Genomic DNA, 21,440 nt, shown 5'->3' on the forward strand with positions numbered 1-21,440 from the left:
CAGACTATTTAAGATATGCGAAATTACTACCTCTCTTCAAAAAAGGTGATGCAGGAATAATTGAAAATTATAGGCCAATTTCTCTACTATCATGCTTTGCAAAAATATTAGAAACTATTATGAAAGATAGGCTAATCAATTATTTAAATAAGTACAACTTACTGTCTGCTGACCAGTTTGGATTTCGATCAGGGAAAAGCACAGAATCAGCAACAGCACACCTCACAAAACACATTCTAGAAGCATTAGATAAAGGGAACTACACAACAGGTATATTTCTTGATCTAACTAAAGCGTTTGATACAGTAGACCACAACATATTGTTAAATAAGTTAGATGAACTTGGAATTAGGGGACTTGTGAAAAAGTGGTTCCAGTCATATCTAAAAAATAGAAGACAGATAACTGAAATCTCACATATTTCAAGTTGCTCAAACTATATTGTAAAGTATACTTCAGACCCAAATTATGTAAATATAGGTGTCCCACAGGGTAGTGTCCTTGGCCCAGTACTATTCCTCATTTACATAAACGACTTCCCACAGAGCATCAAGCATGGACAAACAATATTGTTTGCAGACGACTCAAATGTTCTAATCAGTGACAAATCACCAGATGCACTAAAAGAAAAAGCCGAACAAACACTAAACAGTGTACGTGAGTGGGCATCCAATAATAAACTAACACTAAATCTTAAAAAAACAAATGCTGTTAACTTCTATGTCTGCAAAAAACCACACTTTAACAACTTTAAGTTAAACAATGAAACTATAGAATGTGTAGACTACACAAAATTTCTTGGTATGCATGTTGACAGTCAGTTAAAGTGGGAACAACACATTAAAATACTTAGTAACAGAATCGCTACAGCATGCTATGCTCTGAGAATTCTGACTGCAGTTTGTGATACTACATGTGTCAGATCTGTATATTTTTCTTATATCCACTCTGTTATTACCTATGGAATAATATTTTGGGGAGTCAACAGTAAAAATATTCAAATAGTTTTCAAATTACAAAAAAGAGCAATTCGTATAATAACCAAGAGTGGCAGTAGGGCTCACTGCCTTGAACATTTCCAAAAGCTGGAAATCCTAACTGTCCCCTGTGAATACATTTTTCAAAGTGTTATGTATGTAAAAAAAAATATTGACTGCTATATGAAAAATTCATTAGTACACAGCTATGAAACTAGAAACCAATTCAATCTGCATCTAGAGAGGAAAAATAAAGTTAAAACTCAGCAGAGCTTGTTCTACAATGCTGTTAAATTATATAATAAATTACCCCAAAAAATAAAAGATATTGACACAATCGGACAGTTCAAAACAAAACTAAAATTTTTTTTACAAAATAAAAGTTATTACGCAGTAACGGACTATCTGAATTAAAACATGTAGTGTAATTAAAGTAGCCTGCATTGTAATACATGAGGAAATAATTATGATATGTAATCAAAAATTGTACAGTACTATAAGAAAATTACAAATTACACAAGGATATAAAACTAATTTAAGATACCTCAAAAATGTGTGTAAATACTAATTTTATGTGTATAATTGTAGGTATATTGTATTGTATATGATTTTGCTGACGAAATCCACACAATGTAAATTGTTACATGGATTAATAAAGAAATCAATCAATCAATCAAAAGCCCAAATAAAGTGTATTTTAATAGTGACTTGAATATAACAGCATTATATCATGGTTACTTTGTAAAGTACTGTGACGAAAGAAACATTCAATCTGTCAGTGAGACAAGTACACGCAGATATTTTGGCAATTGTATAATAATGGATTTCAACTACCAAAGTCAGATACTTTCAAGAGTTGTGACAAACTGCATGTTATACTCACCAACCTGATGAACCCTGAAGATGAAAAGAAAGAAGTCCTTAAAGAAAAACAGCGGTACCTGAGGAGACCTGAAGGTTTTAGGGAGAAATTTCAAGAATTGAATGCCAAAGCAAAAGATAAGCCAGGAAACATACTCACAATTTCTATTGATCTCCAGCAGATGCTATCCCGCCAAAACTTCCATCTGGTCCTGCTTTTTATTTGTGCAAAATTTGGGCATGTAATGTGAGAATTCATGACAGCACCACAGATGTCAACATTACATTTATGTGGGACAACAGTGTTGGTGCTAGAGGCAGCAATGAGGTAGACAGCTATTTACTGAAATAGGTCCATAATATGAAGATTCAGTATGCAGGTGGTAACTGTGATGTCCAAAATAAAAATTACAACATGGTTCCCTTGTAAACTAATTTATCTTAACATATGTCTTTGCAGAAACTGAACATTACTTTCTATTACCTGGTCACTATTTTCTTTCATCTGATCGAGATGCCAAAAAAGTTGAGAAATATCCAAGGAAACAGTCATACTTTTCCACAACTGGGCAGTGAAGAAAACTCATTTCAAAATGTGGGTGTTAAAACACTTTATAATTACACAGTTAACCAGTGAGGACTTTTAATTCCTACACACTGAAAACATAGCTTAACACAGCAAACAAAAATATGATGAGGGTCAAAATATCAACTTCAAAAATAATATTGGTCTTAATTGGATCACAAAAGCCCGACAGTAATGAAGATCAGACACCAAGTAAATGCAAACTTTTTAAATCAAACTATAGAAAATCCAGGATGGAATGTAACAATATTGTGAAAAGGATATTTGCTACTTACCATATAGCGGAGATACTGAGTCACAGGTAGGCAGGCACCACAAAAAGACTGTCACAAAATGAGCTTTTGGCCAGCAAGGCCTTCGTTGAAAGTAGACAAAACACTCACTCACACATGACCAAAGTCTGGCCTTAGCAGCCACAAACTTTCGCTATGTATGTGCGAGTGGTGTGCGTTTTCGACAAAGGGCTTGTTGGCCAAAAGCTCACTTTCTGACAATCTTTATGTTGAGCCTATCTGTGACCCGGTATCTCCACTAAATGGTGAGTAGCAACTATCTTTTTCAAAATATTGTTGCCAACTTTTTAAATGTTTCATAACAAAAAAGAGGGATGGAGACAATTTTCAACATCTTAAAGCAGGCCAGGAATTAACAGTGGCGCACGGCATATGAATTAAAAAAAAATTGAATGATATAAGTCAGTTACTTGCATGTGCACCACCTACACACCATAACTATTTTGAAAGCCCTCGCGTGAATAATGAAGAAACTGGAGATCCGGAGCCACTTTATTAATGTTGTGACTGCAGTTAACTAAAATATGTTGTTTCTTTGTGAGTGTGTTATACATACTGCATTGTAATTTATGTATGTTTGAAGATTTAGTTGCCTAGTATTCAATTTTTTAATGCAAAAGAAAACAAAACATTTTATCTAGTTACTAAATTGTGGATGAAAACTGATGTTGTCACACTGTGAATGTTTCATCATTATTGCAGTAACTGTTTAATCTTTCTTGTGTTTAGAAACTTTCGTATATTATTCTCCGATGTATTATAATAAAGAAGTTTTGCAAGTACTTTTGATGATGAGCATTCAACCACAAAAGTAGGGACAATGTTACAAATAAGAAGTTTTCTGGGACTGACCAAAAATTTTTTACGCATAGATCATATTGTGTAGCTAAACAAATACTGTAACCATCTGTAGAAAAAGTTACAGTTAAATCCATTGTGACACACAATTTGTAGATTCAACCAAACATATAAGATGCAATAGCTCAAAACTATGCTCTTATGGGTTAGCACTTTCTTCCACCGACCCCTTCAAATCATAAGCATGCAGGAATCAGAATGTCTTAAATGAAATTTTGAAGTGCTTCTCTCTGAATCCTGACATTTCACAGTACAAAATTACAAAATTATGAACCTGATACAGCATTTGAACAAATGATTAAAATCCACTCGCTATGTAATCTTCATCTTCTTATTCTTGACTGTGTTTGATATTTTGTCCTCTTGCTTACTTTTCCCACCTGAAAAGGTAAAGAAATTGGGGAATTAAGTGTTATGGCATGCTCTGTTTTATTTTATGAAGATAAAGAGATGAAAAAATTAAAAAAAAATATTCAAAATGAAAGCCAGGAGAAAATGCTTTCTACTGCCAACCAATAAAATTTCAATACCAGGTAGAACAGCAAACAACAAATTTTACTAGAATGAGATTTTCACTCTGCAGCGGAGTGTGCGCTGATATGAAACTTCCTGGCAGATTAAAACTGTGTGCCCGACCGAGACTCGAACTCGGGACCTTTGCCTTTCGCGGGCAAGTGCTCTACCAACTGAGCTACCGAAGCACGACTCACGCCCGGTACCCACAGCTTTACTTCTGCCAGTACCTCGTCTCCTACCTTCCAAACTTTACAGAAGCTCTCCTGCGAAACTTGCAGAACTAGCACTCCTGAAAGAAAGGATATTGCGGAGACATGGCTTAGCCACAGCCTGGGGGATGTTTCCAGAATGAGATTTTCACTCTGCAGCGGAGTGTGCGCTGATATGAAACTTCCTGGCAGATTAAAACTGTGTGCCCGACCGAGACTCGAACTCGGGACCTTTGCCTTTCGCGGGCAAGTGCTCTACCAACTGAGCTGCCGAAGCACGACTCACGCCCGGTACCCACAGCTTTACTTCTGCCAGTACCTCGTCTCCTACCTTCCAAACTTCAGCAGGAGAGCTTCTGTAAAGTTTGGAAGGTAGGTGCCATGCTAGTCTCTTGGCAACTCATGAGCAGGTGACTTCAATGGCTGAGAGATTTGGAGAACCTGCTGGTCAGAGCAGCAATCAAACACCCTCAGTCTCGAGGTAGGTTACGACACCATGTGCAACTTCACTGAAACCTCGAAGGTAAGGCAGCGTTACCATAAAATATGTAATGTTTGGTGTCCAAATTACAGTGTAGGCAAATCAGAGGTGATCATGTTGTGCACACAATAGCACAACAGCACACAATAGCACAACATATCATCATGTCACATGCTGGACCCTCAACAACATAACAATGACAAATGTACCCTGGCAATGTTCATTCTACTCAGATACATCCATCATGATGATGTGTGCACAACTAGTACTTGTTTCAAAAGATGATTCAGTGCTGTTCGTGAGTCAAGGGTTGTTGGGCATATTATTGTTGGCACTTCTCTCTCTGCTGTAGTGTGAAGGGAAGCCATAACAATAACCACCAAGTCAACAGTCTGTGGTGCTCCAGATGTCATCGCCCTATCTGTGTGACTACTTCCCGCAAACAAACCCATTTCCTGATTCGAGGCATGTGATGTGACTGTATGATCCTACACAGCCAAGCAAAAAATGTGTGTGTCCTTTTGGTTAGTAGTCACATGGGCTGTTGAGATCCTCCACGGTGTGGATTATGGAACTCCTGAACCAACTGATTCCATATTTGTATGGCAGTGATGGGATCCCAACCAACACAAACAACAATTATCATATAACTATAGGCCATAATCTCAGCAGGAATCTTGCTGCTGTCGAATTCCGAGATGTACTGGTAGATGCTTCTTATTCTTAAACAAGGCACAAAAAATCGTCTCACAAACAACCAACATTCAGATGGGATACAGAATATAAGTTGTGCTGTTGCATCAAAATGCTAATGATATGCATACCCAAGCACACCAGTTCAACAATTCTTGTTGCTTACAAAATATTTACAGTGGCAAATTGTTATTAATTAGTGTTTTTTTAACTTTATATACAAATGAAGAATTGGCTGACACTATACTAAATTATGGAGAATGATAGCAATGGCAGAAATAGTAACAGCTGTTAATACAGTTATGAAAAGCTTCTGGCTGTTATTTTATGAGCCCACTGAGAATTTTTATCAGAGAGAAAGTAGATTATCAACATCTTTATTACACAAAAAATCCAAAGTGTGAGATGCCTCACCTATATGTGTGGGCTGCAGGAGTAATGTACCCTGAGACCATGAAGGCCAGTTGTTTGAAATTCCCTTGATTCCTATTCAACTGAAAAAGGTCAGAGACTGAATGAAATGGAATAAAGTCCCCACTTCTGGAAAAACTAATCTGTGACCGGCAACTAGCATGTAACTTGGCCACTAGTTTGATCTTGGCATATCCATCACTTACTAGATACAGTGTGCATGGTAATATAAAGTCCTTGGTGGAATATAAATAATAGAAGGACTAAAGGCAACAATTTACTGTTTAGATGAGGCATTAAGTGGCCAACAGTCACATACAACAAACAGGAAATATTACTAAGCTTTCAGATTATCTCCTTCTTCAGAGCTAACAATACATATTACACATACAACCACACAGTTACATTGTCCAGGCTGAGTATATTTAATCAGCACCACAGATCATTTGAGCTGAGGGGTTGCATTGGGAGGAGTGAGCATCAGGTGAAAAGAGGCTGGGAAGGGAAATGGGTGGGCGACAGCTGTGCAGGAAAATTAGAAAGCATACTGGATAGGAAAATGGCACCAGTGAGCTCACTTAGGTAAAAGTAGGGGAACTAGTGAGTGGCACACAATGATGCGGAAGAGGGGACTGTCAACCAAGATGAACGGCCACTGCTAAACTATGGCCATGAGCAGAATTGGCCAGCCACTCACTGTTGAGCACAACACAAGCGGAACTGCTGTGACTGTTTCATAACCTGTGTCATCTGGATTCCCCCCCCCCCCCCCCCCCCCCCCCACACACACCTCCACCTACAGTTGCTTATCTGAACTATACAGATGGAAACTGTACTTACAATATTCCTTATCTCAACTTCCACAAGCCCCTGCCTCTGCCCGCCACTTCACTCATTATGCACTCTTAATCCCCTCCCCCCCCCTCCTCCATGCCATTAAGCACTGCATGCATTACCCCCTGCCTGTAGTCAAAATGAGCTAACCAATACCACACTCCTATTCCATGCACTTATTGCCTGTTCCTCTCAATCATCAGATAACATTCTCTGAATTCCTCTCTACCCTTTCCTTCCTCTGTTCGCACACTATCTGATAAATCCATCATCCCAGTCGAGTTACACAATGTAGTCATCTGGACACTCAATGCCTCACAGTATATGAATTCCTCTCTATCCTTTCCTTCCTCTGTTTGCACACTATCTGATAAATCCATCATCCCAGTCGAGTTACACAATGTAGTCATCTGGACACTCAATGCCTCACAGTATATGGTGAGTTATTACTTTATTCCTTCCATCGTATATTGGTATGTGTGATTTTTATGCCTTTCTATAAAGGAAACAACTATGTTAAGGAATTAGGCTCCCAGAATGCATCTTTGATATGTCTCACAGGACTGTCATCAATAGCATCAATGGTGCACCATTGGCATATGGATATGGAGAGCAGCACACTATTATGCAGGGATGGCATCAATGCAATTTAGTGTGGGTATTTATCACTGTGAACACATCATTCTTACATCATTGCTTTATTGGGTCAGAAAAATCAACAGATGTGTCTTGGACATAGCCCCATCATCAGAACATCGGTCACATGGAAAATAACTGTCATGGAAGTACAAGCTCAATGAGTACATGACAGAAATATTTAAGAACATTCGCAATTAATTAAGTTTACACGCCATACAAATGGCCTAATAGGGTGATGTTACAAGTGGTATGTCCACTGTATAAAGTCTTAAAAAATGGCAGGTTTGGTGGAGCATGGAGCATCATGTAGCTGGTAAGTTACTATGAAGTGACTAGATTACCAAATTGTTTATAACAACACAGACAAATGCTTCAGAAACACTAAATGCGTGCACGAAACACCATTGGATAGGTCTTGGAAGACAGCTGCAAAACAACCATATCTATTTTAATACCGAACACACAATACACAGCGGTGACAAAAGTCAAGGGTACCTCCTAAAATTGTGTCGGGCCTCCTTTTGCCCAGCATAGTGCAACAACTCTACACGGCATGGATTCAACAAGTCTGCCTCTATAATTGTCCATAATTGTGAAAATGTTGCTGGTGCAGGATTTTGTGCATGAGCTGACTTCTTGATTATGTCCCATAAGTGTTTGATGGGATTCTTATCGGGCAATATGGGTGGCCAAACCATTTGCTTGCATGTTTTTCACGCCAATCATGAACAATTCTGGCATGGTGACATGGCGCATTGTCACTCATAAAAATTCCATCATTTTTTCGGAACAAAGTCCATGAATGGCTATAAATGGTCTCCAAGTAACCAAACTAATGATTTCCTGTCAATGATCGGTTCAGTTGGACCAGAGAACCCTGTCCATTCCATGTAAATACATCCCATACCACTACGGAGCCACCACCAACTTGCACAGTGCCTTGTTGACAGCTTGAGCCCATGGTTTCATGGGGTCTGAATCAGACTCGAATCCTACCATCAGATCTTACCAACTGAAATTGGGGCTCACCTGACGAGGCCACAGTATTCCAGTCATGTAGGGTCCAACCAAAATGGTCATCAGCCAGGAGAGGTATTGCAGGTCATAATGTGCTGCTAATAAACGCACTCTTGCTGGTTGTCTGCTGCCATAGCCCATTAATGCCAAATTTCGCCACACTGTCCTAATACATATGTTCGTCATACGTCCCACATTGATTTTTGCAGTTATTTCATGCAGTGTTGCTTGTCTGTTAGCTCTGACAACTCTATGCAAATACCATTGCTTTCAGTTGTGAAGTGAAGACTTGCAGTCACTGTGTTGCCGTGGTGAGAGGTAATGCCTGAAATTTGGTATTTTCCTCACACTCTTGACACAGTGGATTGGGGAATATTGAATTCCCAATGTCCCATGCTGCATTAGCTCCAACTACCATTCCAAGTTCAAAGTCTGTTAATTCTCATCGTGTGGCCATAATCAAGTTGGAAATCTTTTCACATGAATCACCTGAGTAGAAATACCTTGTGTACATAGTAGCACCGCCAACTGTATATGTGCATATCACTATCCCATGACTTTTGTCACCTCACTGTAATTGTTATAAGTAATTTATTCAAAAGTTGTTAATATAGTGCCGTAACAAAGAGTTCTTCACGGATACAGGATACCATTAGCATGAATGATTTGTTCTATTACTCAAGTTTGTTTATGCATGTTAAATACGAATTTTTATAATATAGCGTTTGTAAGATTGATATTTGAGTAGAAGAGTATGGCAGCTGCAAGCTGAATAAAGTTGTGTGTTTGACTAGCTCTTGTCATTCTGTTTTGCAGTTTATAAATATATATCACAGCTGATTATTCCGCAATGTTTAATGTGTAACAAAGTAATAACTGTCTGCAAATTGTCTAAAGAAGGTAGGCTATATATGAGTAGTGTTCAGATGAAAAGGTATTTGAAATTTGCTTATGCTTCTTTGGGATAACGTAGTGAGGCATCTAGGGACATGGATATAGTCTCATCACCTCCTTCAAAAAGATTCAAAAAAATTGCCCTCAGCAGGCAAAGTGATGCTCACCATCATTTTTGATGCCCGAGGTACGATACTCATCGAATTCCTTGAGCACAGGGAAAAACCATTAACAATGACATGTACACTCAGTAGCCTATGCAAGTCCATCAAGAGCGAACGGTCTGGGCTGCTCGCAGAGGTAGTGACTCTGCTCCACAATAATGCACGTCCACATGTCTCCAACATCCCACAAAGGGTAAAGGCCAAGTTCAAGTGGGAGCAGCTTGAGCATCTGCTCTATAGCCCGAACATGCTACTCTGTAAATACCATGTGTTTGGTCTACTAAAAAGACATCTCAAAGCTAAATGCTTCAACTCAGATGACGAACTGAAGGCCACAGTGGAGAACTGGCTCCTGTCACAGCCAAAGGAATCTTTAGGCTCGAGAAACAGTAAGATAGTTGTGCCTAAGCTTATTTCTGTGGAAAGACTTCAATTATATCCACAGTGTTGTTTCATACCTTTTCTTCTGAACACCCCTCATGTGTCTGAAATATGTAAAGATTTAAAATATGAACTTATGAGAATGGTGGCCTAGAGCATGATGCTTACATGACTGTAGTCGTACATCATGTGAAATAAATTTTAATTAGGCAAGCAAGGCATAATTCATGGTCTTTTGATGTTTGTGTCTGGCTGTGCAAGGCCACTGATAAGATCTGAGCAGCCAGTGAGCCGTGTTTGTTTAAGAAAGTAATTGAAAAGTGGGGACTAGTAGAGGTATCAGTGACTGAAGTTTGCTATGGTGAATTGGTTATTGTTCATAGTCTTGAATGAACTTATTGAAGTTCAGGAATTTTATTCAGTTTGAGTTATTTAGTTGAACTAATTGTAAGCTTTGGCTTACATTCATCAATGCCTGTGAATGCTAGGTTAGTTATTTCATCTCTTATTGCTTCACTGTGTTTAAAGGTTATCCTGTGTAAACCCACCATTCGAAGTAACTTGTGTTTGATCTGAACAAAATTATATTCAGTTTTAATCCTGTGGTTAGGCTACATCATTAACCTTTTTTAATCCCTTTATTTAATAATCTATTTATTTATTTGTGTGCTTTTGTAAACTATCCATTGAGTGTCTGCTAGGCACATCATATGAATAATCAGTACTACTTTAGGGGTTTAAAGCAAAAGTTTATGACCGAACCCCTAATTTGTGGACAATCCATATGCAGGTTTAAGTTTGTGTACTCCCCATCTTAGGGTTAGGTAGTAATAAATTATTGGTCTCAACTGGTGATCAATTTCACAATATTTATCAGTTAATTAAACCTACAGTGTAAGTGTAATTGTTTGGTCTCGTCTGGGATTAAAACAGTTGTAGCTAGTAGCATTGCCTGTATGGCCTGTATTTGATCTACAAAAGAACTTGCGCTAACTTGGACCTGCTGAGGTCAATATGAGCAAGCAAATTCAAGCCTTAAGAACATTGTATGTGTGTAATGTCTTTTGTTTTATTCTTGGTCTTTGTCTAGTTCATTTTGGACTGTCTGTGTTAACACATGAGTTTTATGTTGCACTATCATTCCTGTCTAATAAAGTGGTTACATATCAGTATGTGCATCTTATTCCACTTGCTCACCACACTGGCGACCTGTGACGACCGCACAATTTTTATGGACTCAGGAAATGTGCAGCATTACCTGACAACCAAGTAATGAACACTGATACCCAACAAAGGTTATTGGGACTTTTCACTTGTACTGATTGTGTTTCTTGTGGTTTGTTGGGTGCAATGAACAAAACGAACACTATATATAAATGAAGCTGTGAATGGGCACGATTCTTCTCTCACTCGTGTTTAAGAGCACTTAGATCACACAGATCACTGTTCTGTCATACCTTCCTCGGATTGTGTGGATTTCTTTATGGAGATGAGCAAAAGAGACCAATACAAACAGGTGTTCCTGGACTTGCATCAGATTTCTTTGTGCAAGTACTGATTGTGTTTCTCGTGATTTGTGGAGTGCAATGAACAATATGGAACACTATATACAAATGAAGCTACAAATGGAAATGATTACAATTTTCCTCTCACTCATGTACAAGAAAACATGGATTAAGCAGATCACAGTCCTGTCTTACCTTCCTCAGATCATGTCCAACTAGTTCATCAGGCAATTTATTCATAACAGTTTAAGTGGGTGCGGAGGGGGTGGCGGGGTGGGGGGTGGGGGGGGGGGGGGGGGGTGAGGAGGAGGAGGAGGAGGAGGAATGTCTTCACAGCCCTGTACCATCTACAGAACATAGTGGATCCAGTGGATGCCGGACAATACGTTGTGGGCAATATAGGAAAGTGAATTGCCTCACATTACTCAAATGTTCTTGACTGCGAATGAAAGACTCATGTAAAGAAGACCCAGGTCATAGCAATCTATAAAAAAGGTAGAAAATCAGACACACATAATTATTGGCCAATTTCACTGACATCAATTTGTTGTAGAATCATGGAACATATTTTGTGTTCAGACATAATGACCTTTCTAGACTCTTGAGAAGCTCATCTGCAGAAACTGAGAAGCTCATCTGCAGAAACCAGCATGGTTTTAGGAAACAGCGGTCATGTGAGACACAGCTGGCCCTCTTTTTGCATGATATACAACAGGCTCTAGATACCCGCTACCAGGTTGGTGCCATATTCCTCAACTTTCGAAAGGTGTTTGACTCAGTTCTGCACTGTAACTTGCTCCAAAAGTGTGCACTTATAGTCTATCCGATGACATATGCGGCTGGATAGAAAGTTTTCTAACAGACAGAGAGCTGTATATTGTCCTGAATGGAGAGACTTCAACAGAAAAAAGCTTAACAGCAGGTATGCCCCAGGGCAGCGTAATAGATGTGCTGCTTTTTACTATTTACATAAATGATCTGGTTGATGGAATTGACAGTTGCATTAGACTGTTTACTGCTGATGCTGTAGTCTACAGGAAAGTTGTATCACACGAAAGTTGTGAACAAATCAATGAGGATTTGCAGAAAATAAATGTGTGGTGTAATGACTGGCAATTATCTCTCAACATTAGTAAGTGTAACCTACTGCGTATAATAATGCAAAAATCCCCATTAATGTACGAGTACAAAATAAATGCCCAGTCTTTGGAAGCGGTAACATCCATCAAGTATCTGGGTGTGACTATTCGAAATGATCTCAAATGGAACAATCAGATTATACAAGTAACGGGTAAGGCAAACTCTAACAGGTAAGGCGAACTCTAGACTGTGTTTTATTGGTACAATCCTGAAGTAATGCAGTCCTTCAACAAAGAAAATTGCTTACAATACTTTAGTTCGTACAGTCTTAGAGTACTGTTCATCTTTGTGGAGCCCTTACCAGTTGGGTCTGGTTCAAGAGATTGAGAAAGTGCAAAGAAGAGTGGCAAGATTCGTGACTGGTACATTTAGCCATCATGAGAGCATTACAAATCTCATAGAAAGTTTGAAGTGGGACACACTTGCAAGCAGACGATGCGCTAAACGTAAGGGGCTGCTCGCTAAATTCCAAAATCCAATCTTCACCAATGATGTAGAGCATATACTATTACCACCTACTTTCATATTGTGCAATGATCACCATTCAAAGATAGGGGAAATTAGAGCTCGTACTGAGGCATCCAGAAAGCTGTTTTTCCTTTGCGCGATCTGCGAGTGGAACAGAGGGGAGGGAATATGACTTTGGCATGAATAGTGCCCTCCTCACACACCGCTTGGTGGCTTGCAGAGTATATATGTAGATGTAGAATGTCAGACTACAGATCACCATCAATGTTTCCACACTCTAAGATGGACACTTACTATCCAGAAGCCACCAGCAAGCAACACCTAAGGCAAACATATTCAGTTATGACAAGCGTTTGGCAACCAAACAGGGCCAAATGCATCCAGTGTATAATGATGCACCTTCCATGGGTCATCACTTCCTGGCTCCCAAAATTCAATGCTATCAGCTGTATATAATGGACTTGCTACTGCCTGATACCACTAACAGCTCGAACAACAAGTGACTGAGAGCTGAGCACAGGGCACTTTTCTGAGAGGACTGCCATTAGACATGTCAAGAAGGGTGCATACAGGTGTACCAAAGGATCTGTATTCTGATATTAGGTTGGTGATAATGCAAAGAAATAGACCTGTCAGCAGGGAGAAGAGATAGACGTGGAGTATTTTGAGCAAACATTGTGTGTTACAGGTGCGGACGAAAGAGGTTTTTACAGAGGCAGTGTTGCCAAACACATGGAAATAGAGGAACTGGAGGGTTACCGCAGTAGAATTTTGGTAATGGATGTAGTGGTGAACGAGGAAGTGGCAAGCAGCCGTTAAACACAAGGGCGAATCCAAAGTTCACCCATAGGTATTCCTGTTAAAATCAGATGCAATGAATACATATGCAGAGGTGTGGTGTGCAGTAATGGATGTTGTAAGAGGCAAAGAGTGCAAGTTTTTGTTGGGCACAGGGGTGCATGTGTCGGTTACCAGCAGAGACATAGTGGACTGAAGTCAATGGAACCCACCATGCTATACTTGACGTGAGGCCAGGGATAATAATGTGAGACAGTTAGGTTCAGTGGAGACAAATTTTTGTATGTGGGCTGTTTGATTTATGCAGTGTGGAGGTAGTACCGCATGTGTGTGAGGGCTACAGCAGGCAATGTAGAACAGTATTTAGCAGAATGACATCCCAGCTAGAGGAAGCTGTTGACAGTGTAGAACTGTAGTGAGGGACATCTATTGTATGGAACAAACCAGTTGAACCATGTACAACTGCCCTACGGCTTGATTCGCATGAATATCAGTTGGCACCAAGATGTTGCTGTGGGTATGTTAAGTGTTGCAGAGCCTCTGGAAAAGAACAATGAACTTTATCCAGCAAGTTATTTTATTAAGGTAAGTATTATATGCATGCAAGAAAGGTGTGTGTGTGTGTGTATATATATATATATATATATATATATATATATATATATATATATATATATATATATATATATATATATATAAAAAGAAAGATGATGAAACTTACCAGACAAAAGCGCTGGCAGGTCGATAGACACACAAACAAACACAAACATACACACAAAATTCTAGCTTTCGCAACCAATGGTTGCCTCGTCAGGAAAGAGGGAAGGAGAAGGAAAGACAAAAGGATATGGGTTTTAAGGGAGAGGGTAAGGAGTAATTCCAATCCCGGGAGCGGAAAGACTTACCTTAGGGGGAAAAAAGGACAGGTATACACTCGCACACACACACATATCCATTTATATATATATATATATATATATATATATATATATATATATATATATACAAAGATGAGGTGACTTACCGAACAAAAACGCTGGCAGGTCTATCGACCTGCCAGCGTTTTTGTTCGGTAAGTCACCTCATCTTTGTATTTATATATAATTTTTCCCACGTGGAATGTTTCCTTCCATTATATATATATATATATATATATATATATAAAAAAAAAACAAAGATGAGGTGACTTACCGAACGAAAGCGCTGGCAGGTCGATAGACACACAAACAAACACAAACATACACACAAAATTCAAGCTTTCGCAACAAACTGTTGCCTCATCAGGAAAGAGGGAAGGAGAGGGGAAGACGAAAGGAAGTGGGTTTTAAGGGAGAGGGTAAGGAGTCATTCCAATCCCGGGAGCGGAAAGACTTACCTTAAGGGGAAAAAAGGACAGGTATACACTCGCACACACGCACATATCCATCCACACATACAGACACAAGCAGACATATTTAAAGACAAAGAGTTTGGGCAGAGATGTCAGTCGAGGCAGAAGTGTAGAGGCAAAGAAGTTGTTGAAAGACAGGTGAGGTATGAGTGGCGGCAACTTGAAATTAGCGGAGATTGAGGCCTGGCGGATGACGAGAAGAGAGGATATACTGAAGGGCAAGTTCCCATCTCCGGAGTTCGGATAGGTTGGTGTTGGTGGGAAGTATCCAGATAACCCGGACGGTGTAACACTGTGCCAAGATGTGCTGGCTGTGCACCAAGGCATGTTTAGCCACAGGGTGATCCTCATTACCAACAAACACTGTCTGCCTGTGTCCATTCATGCGAATGGACAGTTTGTTGCTGGTCATTCCCACATAGAATGCATCACAGTGTAGGCAGGTCAGTTGGTAAATCACGTGGGTGCTTTCACACGTGGCTCTGCCTTTGATCGTGTACACCTTCCGGGTTACAGGACTGGAGTAGGTGGTGGTGGGAGGGTGCATGGGACAGGTTTTGCATCGGGGGCGGTTACAAGGAAAGGAGCCAGAGGGTAGGGAAGGTGGTTTGGGGATTTCATAGGGATGAACTAACAGGTTACGAAGGTTAGGTGGACGGCGGAAAGACACTCTTGGCGGAGTGGGGAGGATTTCATGAAGGATGGATCTCATTTCAGGGCAGGATTTGAGGAAGTCGTATCCCTGCTGGAGAGCCACATTCAGAGTCTGGTCCAGTCCCGGAAAGTATCCTGTCACAAGTGGGGCACTTTTGTGATTCTTCTGTGGGGGATTCTGGGTTTGAGGGGACGAGGAAGTGGCTCTGGTTATTTGCTTCTGTACCAGGTCAGGAGGGTAGTTGCGGGATGCGAAAGCTGTTTTCAGGTTGTTGGTGTAATGATTCAGGGATTCCGGACTGGAGCAGATTTGTTTGCCACGAAGACCTAGGCTGTAGGGAAGGGACCGTTTGATGTGGAATGGGTGGCAGCTGTCATAATGGAGGTACTGTTGCTTGTTGGTGGGTTTGATGTGGACGGACGTGTGAAGTTGGCCATTGGACAGATGGAGGTCAACGTCAAGGAAAGTGGCATGGGATTTGGAGTAGGACCAGGTGAATCTGATGGAACCAAAGGAGTTGAGGTTGGAGAGGAAATTCTGGAGTTCTTCTTCACTGTGAGTCCAGATCATGAAGATGTCATCAATAAATCTGTACCAAACTTTGGGTTGGCAGACTTGGGTAACCAAGAAGGCTTCCTCTAAGCGACCCATGAATAGGTTGGCGTACGAGGGGGCCATCCTGGTACCCATGGCTGTTCCCTTTAATTGTTGGTATGTCTGGCCTTCAAAAGTGAAGAAGTTGTGGGTCAGGATGAAGCTGGCTAAGGTAATGAGGAAAGAGGTTTTAGGTAGGGTGGCAGGTGATCGGCGTGAAAGGAAATGCTCCATCGCAGCGAGGCCCTGGACGTGCGGAATATTTGTGTATAAGGACGTGGGATCAATGGTTACAAGGATGGTTTCCGGGTGTAACAGATTGGGTAAGGATTCCAGGCGTTCAAGGAAGTGGTTGGTGTCTTTGATGAAGGATGGGAGACTGCGAAACTTGCAGAACTAGCACTCCTGAAAGAAAGGATATTGCGGATCTCCGCAGTATCCTTTCTTTCAGGAGTGCTAGTTCTGCAAGTTTCGCAGCTGAGCTTCTGTAAAGTTTGGAAGGTAGGAGACGAGATACTGGCAGAAGTAAAGCTGTGAGTACCGGGCGTGAGTCGTGCTTCGGTAGCTCAGATGGTATAGCACTTGCCTGCGAAAGGCAAAGGTCCTGAGTTCGAGTCTCGGTCTGGCACACAGTTTTAATCTGCCAGGAAGTTTCATTACTGGGACCGTTGAAAATGTGATTACCCTAAACTGGAGGCTGACCCAAAGACTGTCCAACAACAGCATTTTCAGTACCATGGGACTACTATCAGTTCAAGAGAAGGCTGTTTGGATTGAAAACTACAGCTGCAAAATTTCAGAAGTTATTAGAGCGTGTGTTGAGAGGTTTGAAACTGTGTCAGTGTCTACTTTACTCAAACAATATCACTGCTTTCTCAGAAGACATGGAGCAGCACAAACAATGTCCGAAGGAAGTGTTTAAGATATTGAGGACTTCACATCTGCCATCCAGCACAAAGATTAAATAACTACAATATTTTTGGGGGATCTCAAATTACTACAGAAAAGTCATGAAAGGGCTTGCTGGCATAGCATGACCACTCCTGCAGTTGCCAAGGAAAGATGTGAAATTCATATGGACAAGAGAGTGTCTTGACATCCAGCCCAGTTATAGTATTTCCAGACTTTCAGAAGTAGTTCATCCTTCTGTGTGACTCATCTAATCATAATTTGGGATGTATTTTAAGCCAAGAAATTAATGGTGAAGAGCACCCTGTAGCCTGTGTGTCGAGACGACTGAATGTAGTGGAGAACTATTCAATGACAGAGAAAGAAATCTTGAGGCACATTTATGGTGTCACATATTTTAGTGTTATGTTAATGTTAACAGGGAAAAATTTGAGTAGTGACTGACCTTGCTGCTTTGAAGTGGTTACTGGGACTGTAGACCTCAATCTAAAAGGCTGACAAGATGGGCCCTGAGACTTTGTGAATTTGAGTAAAAAGTACTATACGGGCCAGGGAAGAGGCATGGGAATGCAGACATGTTAAGCAGGAAGCCAGCAGTGTTGAAAATTCTGGGTTGTGGTCTTGCAGAGTGGCAGGCAGTCACTGACAGTGACTAAACAATACAGGATGCAATCACGGTTTAGCACATATGATGGACTTTTGTGTAAGGAAACAAGGATAGGGTCACAGGTTTAAGTGAATCTGAGGAGAATATTTTGAAGAAAGCACATGATCATGTGTTATCTGGTCATGGAGCGTGCAGAGCAACAAAGGAACGTGGCTGAGAGATACTGGTCGAGAAGAAGAAAAATGGATGTAGATCAATATGTAAGGAAATGCATACAGTGAGCTGACTTGAATTGTCAGTGAGTGCCACTGTAGAGGCTACCGGAACCATCAAAACCATTTGAAATGCTTGGGATTGATGTATTAGGACTGTTCAGTCATAAGCAACCAGAAAACCAATTTGTATAAACAATAACAGATCATTTTTACTGCTATGTGAAGATGGTTGATATACTGAATCAGCAGGAAGTGACAGTCACAAATCAACGGTTAGCAACTGGATGTGTAAGTCTGGAGAGCCAGGTATGTTGTTGTTGTTGTTGTTGTGGTCTTCAGTCCTGAGACTGGTTTGATGCACCTCTCCATGCTAATCTATCCTGTGCAAGCTCCTTCATCTCCCAGTACCTACTGAAACCAACATCCTTCTGAATCTGCTTAGTGAATCCATCTCTTGGTTTCCCTCTACGATTTTTACCTTCCACGCTGCCCTCCAATGCTAAATTTGTGATCCCTCGATGCCTCAGGACATGTCCTACCAACTGATCCCTTCTTCTAGTCAAGTTGTGCCACAAACTCCTATTCAATACCTCCTCATTAGTTACGTGATCTACCCACCTAATCTTCAACATTCTTCTGTAGCGCCACATTTCAAAAGCTTCTATTCTCTTCTTGTCCAAACTATTTATTGTCCATGTTTCACTTCCATACATGACTACACTCCATACAAATACTTTCAGGAACGACTTCCTAACATTTAAATCTATACTCGATGTTAACAAATTTCTCTTCTTCAGAAACGCTTTCCTTGCCATTGCCAGTCTACATTTTATATCCTCTCTACTTCGACCATCATCAGTTATTTTGCTCCCCAAATAGCAAAACTCCTTTACTACTTTAAGTGTCTCATTTCCTAATCTAATTCCCTAATCACCCAACTTAATTCGACTACATTCCATTATCCTCGTTTTGCTTTTGTTTATGTTCATCTTATACCCTCCTTTCAAGACACTGTCCATTCCGTTCAACTGCTCTTCCAAGTCTTTTGCTGTCTCTGACAGAATTACAATGTCATCGGTAAACCTCAAAGTATTTATTTCTTCTCCCTGGATTTTAATACCTACTCCAAATTTTTCTTTTGCTTCCTTTACTGCTTGCTCAATATACAGATTGAATAACATCGGGGAGAGGCTATAACCCTATCTCACTCCCTTCCCAACTACTGCTTCCCTTTCATGCCCCTCAACTCTTATAACTGCCATCTGGTTTCTGTACAAATTATAAATAGCCTGTCGCTCCCTGTATTTTACCCCTGCCACCTTTAGAATTTGAAAGAGTGTATTCCAGTCAACATTGTCAAAAGCTTTCGCTACGTCTACAAATGCTAGAGACGTAGGTTTGCCTTTCCTTAATCTTTCTTCTAAGATAAGTCGTAAGGTCAGTATTGCCTCACATGTTCCAACATTTCTACGGAATCCAAACTGATCTTCCCTGAGGTCGGCTTCTACCAGCTTTTCCATTCGTCTGTAAATAATTCGTGTTAGTATTTTGCAGCTGTGACTTATTAAACTGATAGTCCGGTAATTTTCACATCTGTCAACACCTGCATTCTTTGGGATTGGAATTACTACATTCTTCTTGAAGTCTGAGGGAATTTCGCCTGTCTCATACATCTTGCTCACCAGATGGTAGAGTTTTGTCAGGACTGGCTCTCCCAAGGCCGTCAGTAGTTCTAATGGAATGTTGTCTACTCCCGGGGCCTTTTTTCGACTCAGGTCTTTCAGTGCTCTATCAAACTCTTCACGCAGTATCGTATCTCCCATTTCATCTTCATCTACGTCTTCTTTCATTTCCATAATATTGTCCTCAAGTACATCGCCCTTGTATAGACCCTCTATATACTCCTTCCACCTTTCTGCTTTCCCCTCTTTGCTTAGAACTGGGTTTCCATCTGAGCTCTTGATATTCATGCAAGTGGCTCTCTTTTCTCCAAAGGTCTCTTTAATTTTCCTGTAGGCGGTATCTGTCTTACCCCTAGTGAGATAAGCCTCTACATCCTTACGTTTGTCCTCTAGCCATCCCTGCTTAGCCATTTTGCACTTCCTGACGATCTCATTTTTGAGGCGTTTGTATTCCTTTTTGCCTGCTTCATTTACTGCATTTTTATTTTTTCTCCTTTCATCAATTAAATTCAATATTTCTTCTGTTACCCAAGGATTTCTACTAGCCCTCGTCTTTTTACCTACTTGATTCTCTGCTGCCTTCACTGCTTCATCCCTCAGAGCTACCCATTCGTCTCCTACTGTATTTCTTTCCCCCATTCCTGTCAATTGTTCCCTTATGCTGTCCCTGAAACTCTGTACAACCTCTGGTTTAGTCAGTTTATCCAGGTCCCATCTCCTTAAAGTCCCACCTTTTTGCAATTTCTTCAGTTTTAATCTACAGTTCATAACCAATAGATTGTGGTCAGAGTCCACATCTGCCCCTGGAAATGTCTTACAATTTAAAACCTGGTTCCTAAATCTCTGTCTTATCATTATATAATCTATCTGATACCTTTTAGTATCTCCAGGATTCTTCCATGTATACAACCTTCTTTTATGACTCTTGAACCAAGTGTTAGCTATGATTAAGTTATGCTCTGTGCAAAATTCTAACAGACAGCTTCCTCTTTCATTTCTTAGCCCCAATCCATATTCACCTACTATGTTTCCTTCTCTCCCTTTTCCTACTCTCGAATTCCAGTCACCCATGACTATTAAATTTTCGTCTCCCTTCACTACCTGAATAATTTCTTTGATTTCATCATACATTTCGTCAATTTCTTTGTCATCTGCAGAGCTAGTTGGCATATAAACTTGTACTACTGTAGTAGGCATGGGCTTCGTGTCTGTCTTGGCCACTATAATACGTTCACTATGCTGTTTGTAGTAGCTTACCCACACTCCTATTTTTTTATTCATTATTAAACCTACTCCTGCATTACCCCTATTTGATTTTGTATTTATAACCTTGTATTCACCTGACCAGAAGTCTTGTTCCTCCTGCCACCGAACTTCACTAACTCCCACTATATCTAACATTAATCTATCCATTTCCCTTTTTAAATTTTCTAACCTACATGTCCGATTAAGGGATCTGACATTCCACGCTCCAATCTGTAGAACGCCAGTTTTGTTTCTCCTGATAACGACGTCCTCCTGAGTAGTCCCTGCCCAGAGATCCAAATGGGGGACTATTTTACCTCCAGAATATTTTACCCAGCATGATGCCATCATCATTTAACCATACAGTAGAGCTGGATGCCATAGGGAAGAATTATGGCTGTAGTTTCCCCTTGCTTTC

The 21,440-nt window shown here is 40.4% G+C and overlaps 1 protein-coding gene across 3 annotated transcripts in view; it reads right to left on the minus strand.

The window, feature by feature from the left end:
• Positions 1 to 1,650: 1,650 nt before the first annotated feature.
• The window catches only part of LOC124776497 (cryptochrome-1), a 73,649-nt gene continuing 53,859 nt past the window's right edge, over positions 1,651 to 21,440 (minus strand). Inside the window, exons 10-11 of one of the 3 annotated variants that reach the window (XR_007015629.1) lie at positions 2,323 to 3,955; positions 1,651 to 2,181 (exon numbers count right to left, since the gene is read on the minus strand). Coding sequence is in view for 1 of the 3 variants with exons in the window: in XM_047251515.1 (XP_047107471.1) it covers positions 3,888 to 3,955 (68 nt within the window). In the remaining 2 variants the exon portion in view is untranslated. Of the gene's footprint in view, positions 3,956 to 21,440 lie in introns of all 3 variants that reach the window. The other 2 variants (XR_007015630.1, XM_047251515.1) reach the window with 2 other exon arrangements.

The sequence above is a fragment of the Schistocerca piceifrons genome, chromosome 2, assembly GCF_021461385.2.
Source record: "Schistocerca piceifrons isolate TAMUIC-IGC-003096 chromosome 2, iqSchPice1.1, whole genome shotgun sequence".
Taxonomy (NCBI): Eukaryota; Metazoa; Arthropoda; class Insecta; order Orthoptera; family Acrididae; genus Schistocerca; species Schistocerca piceifrons.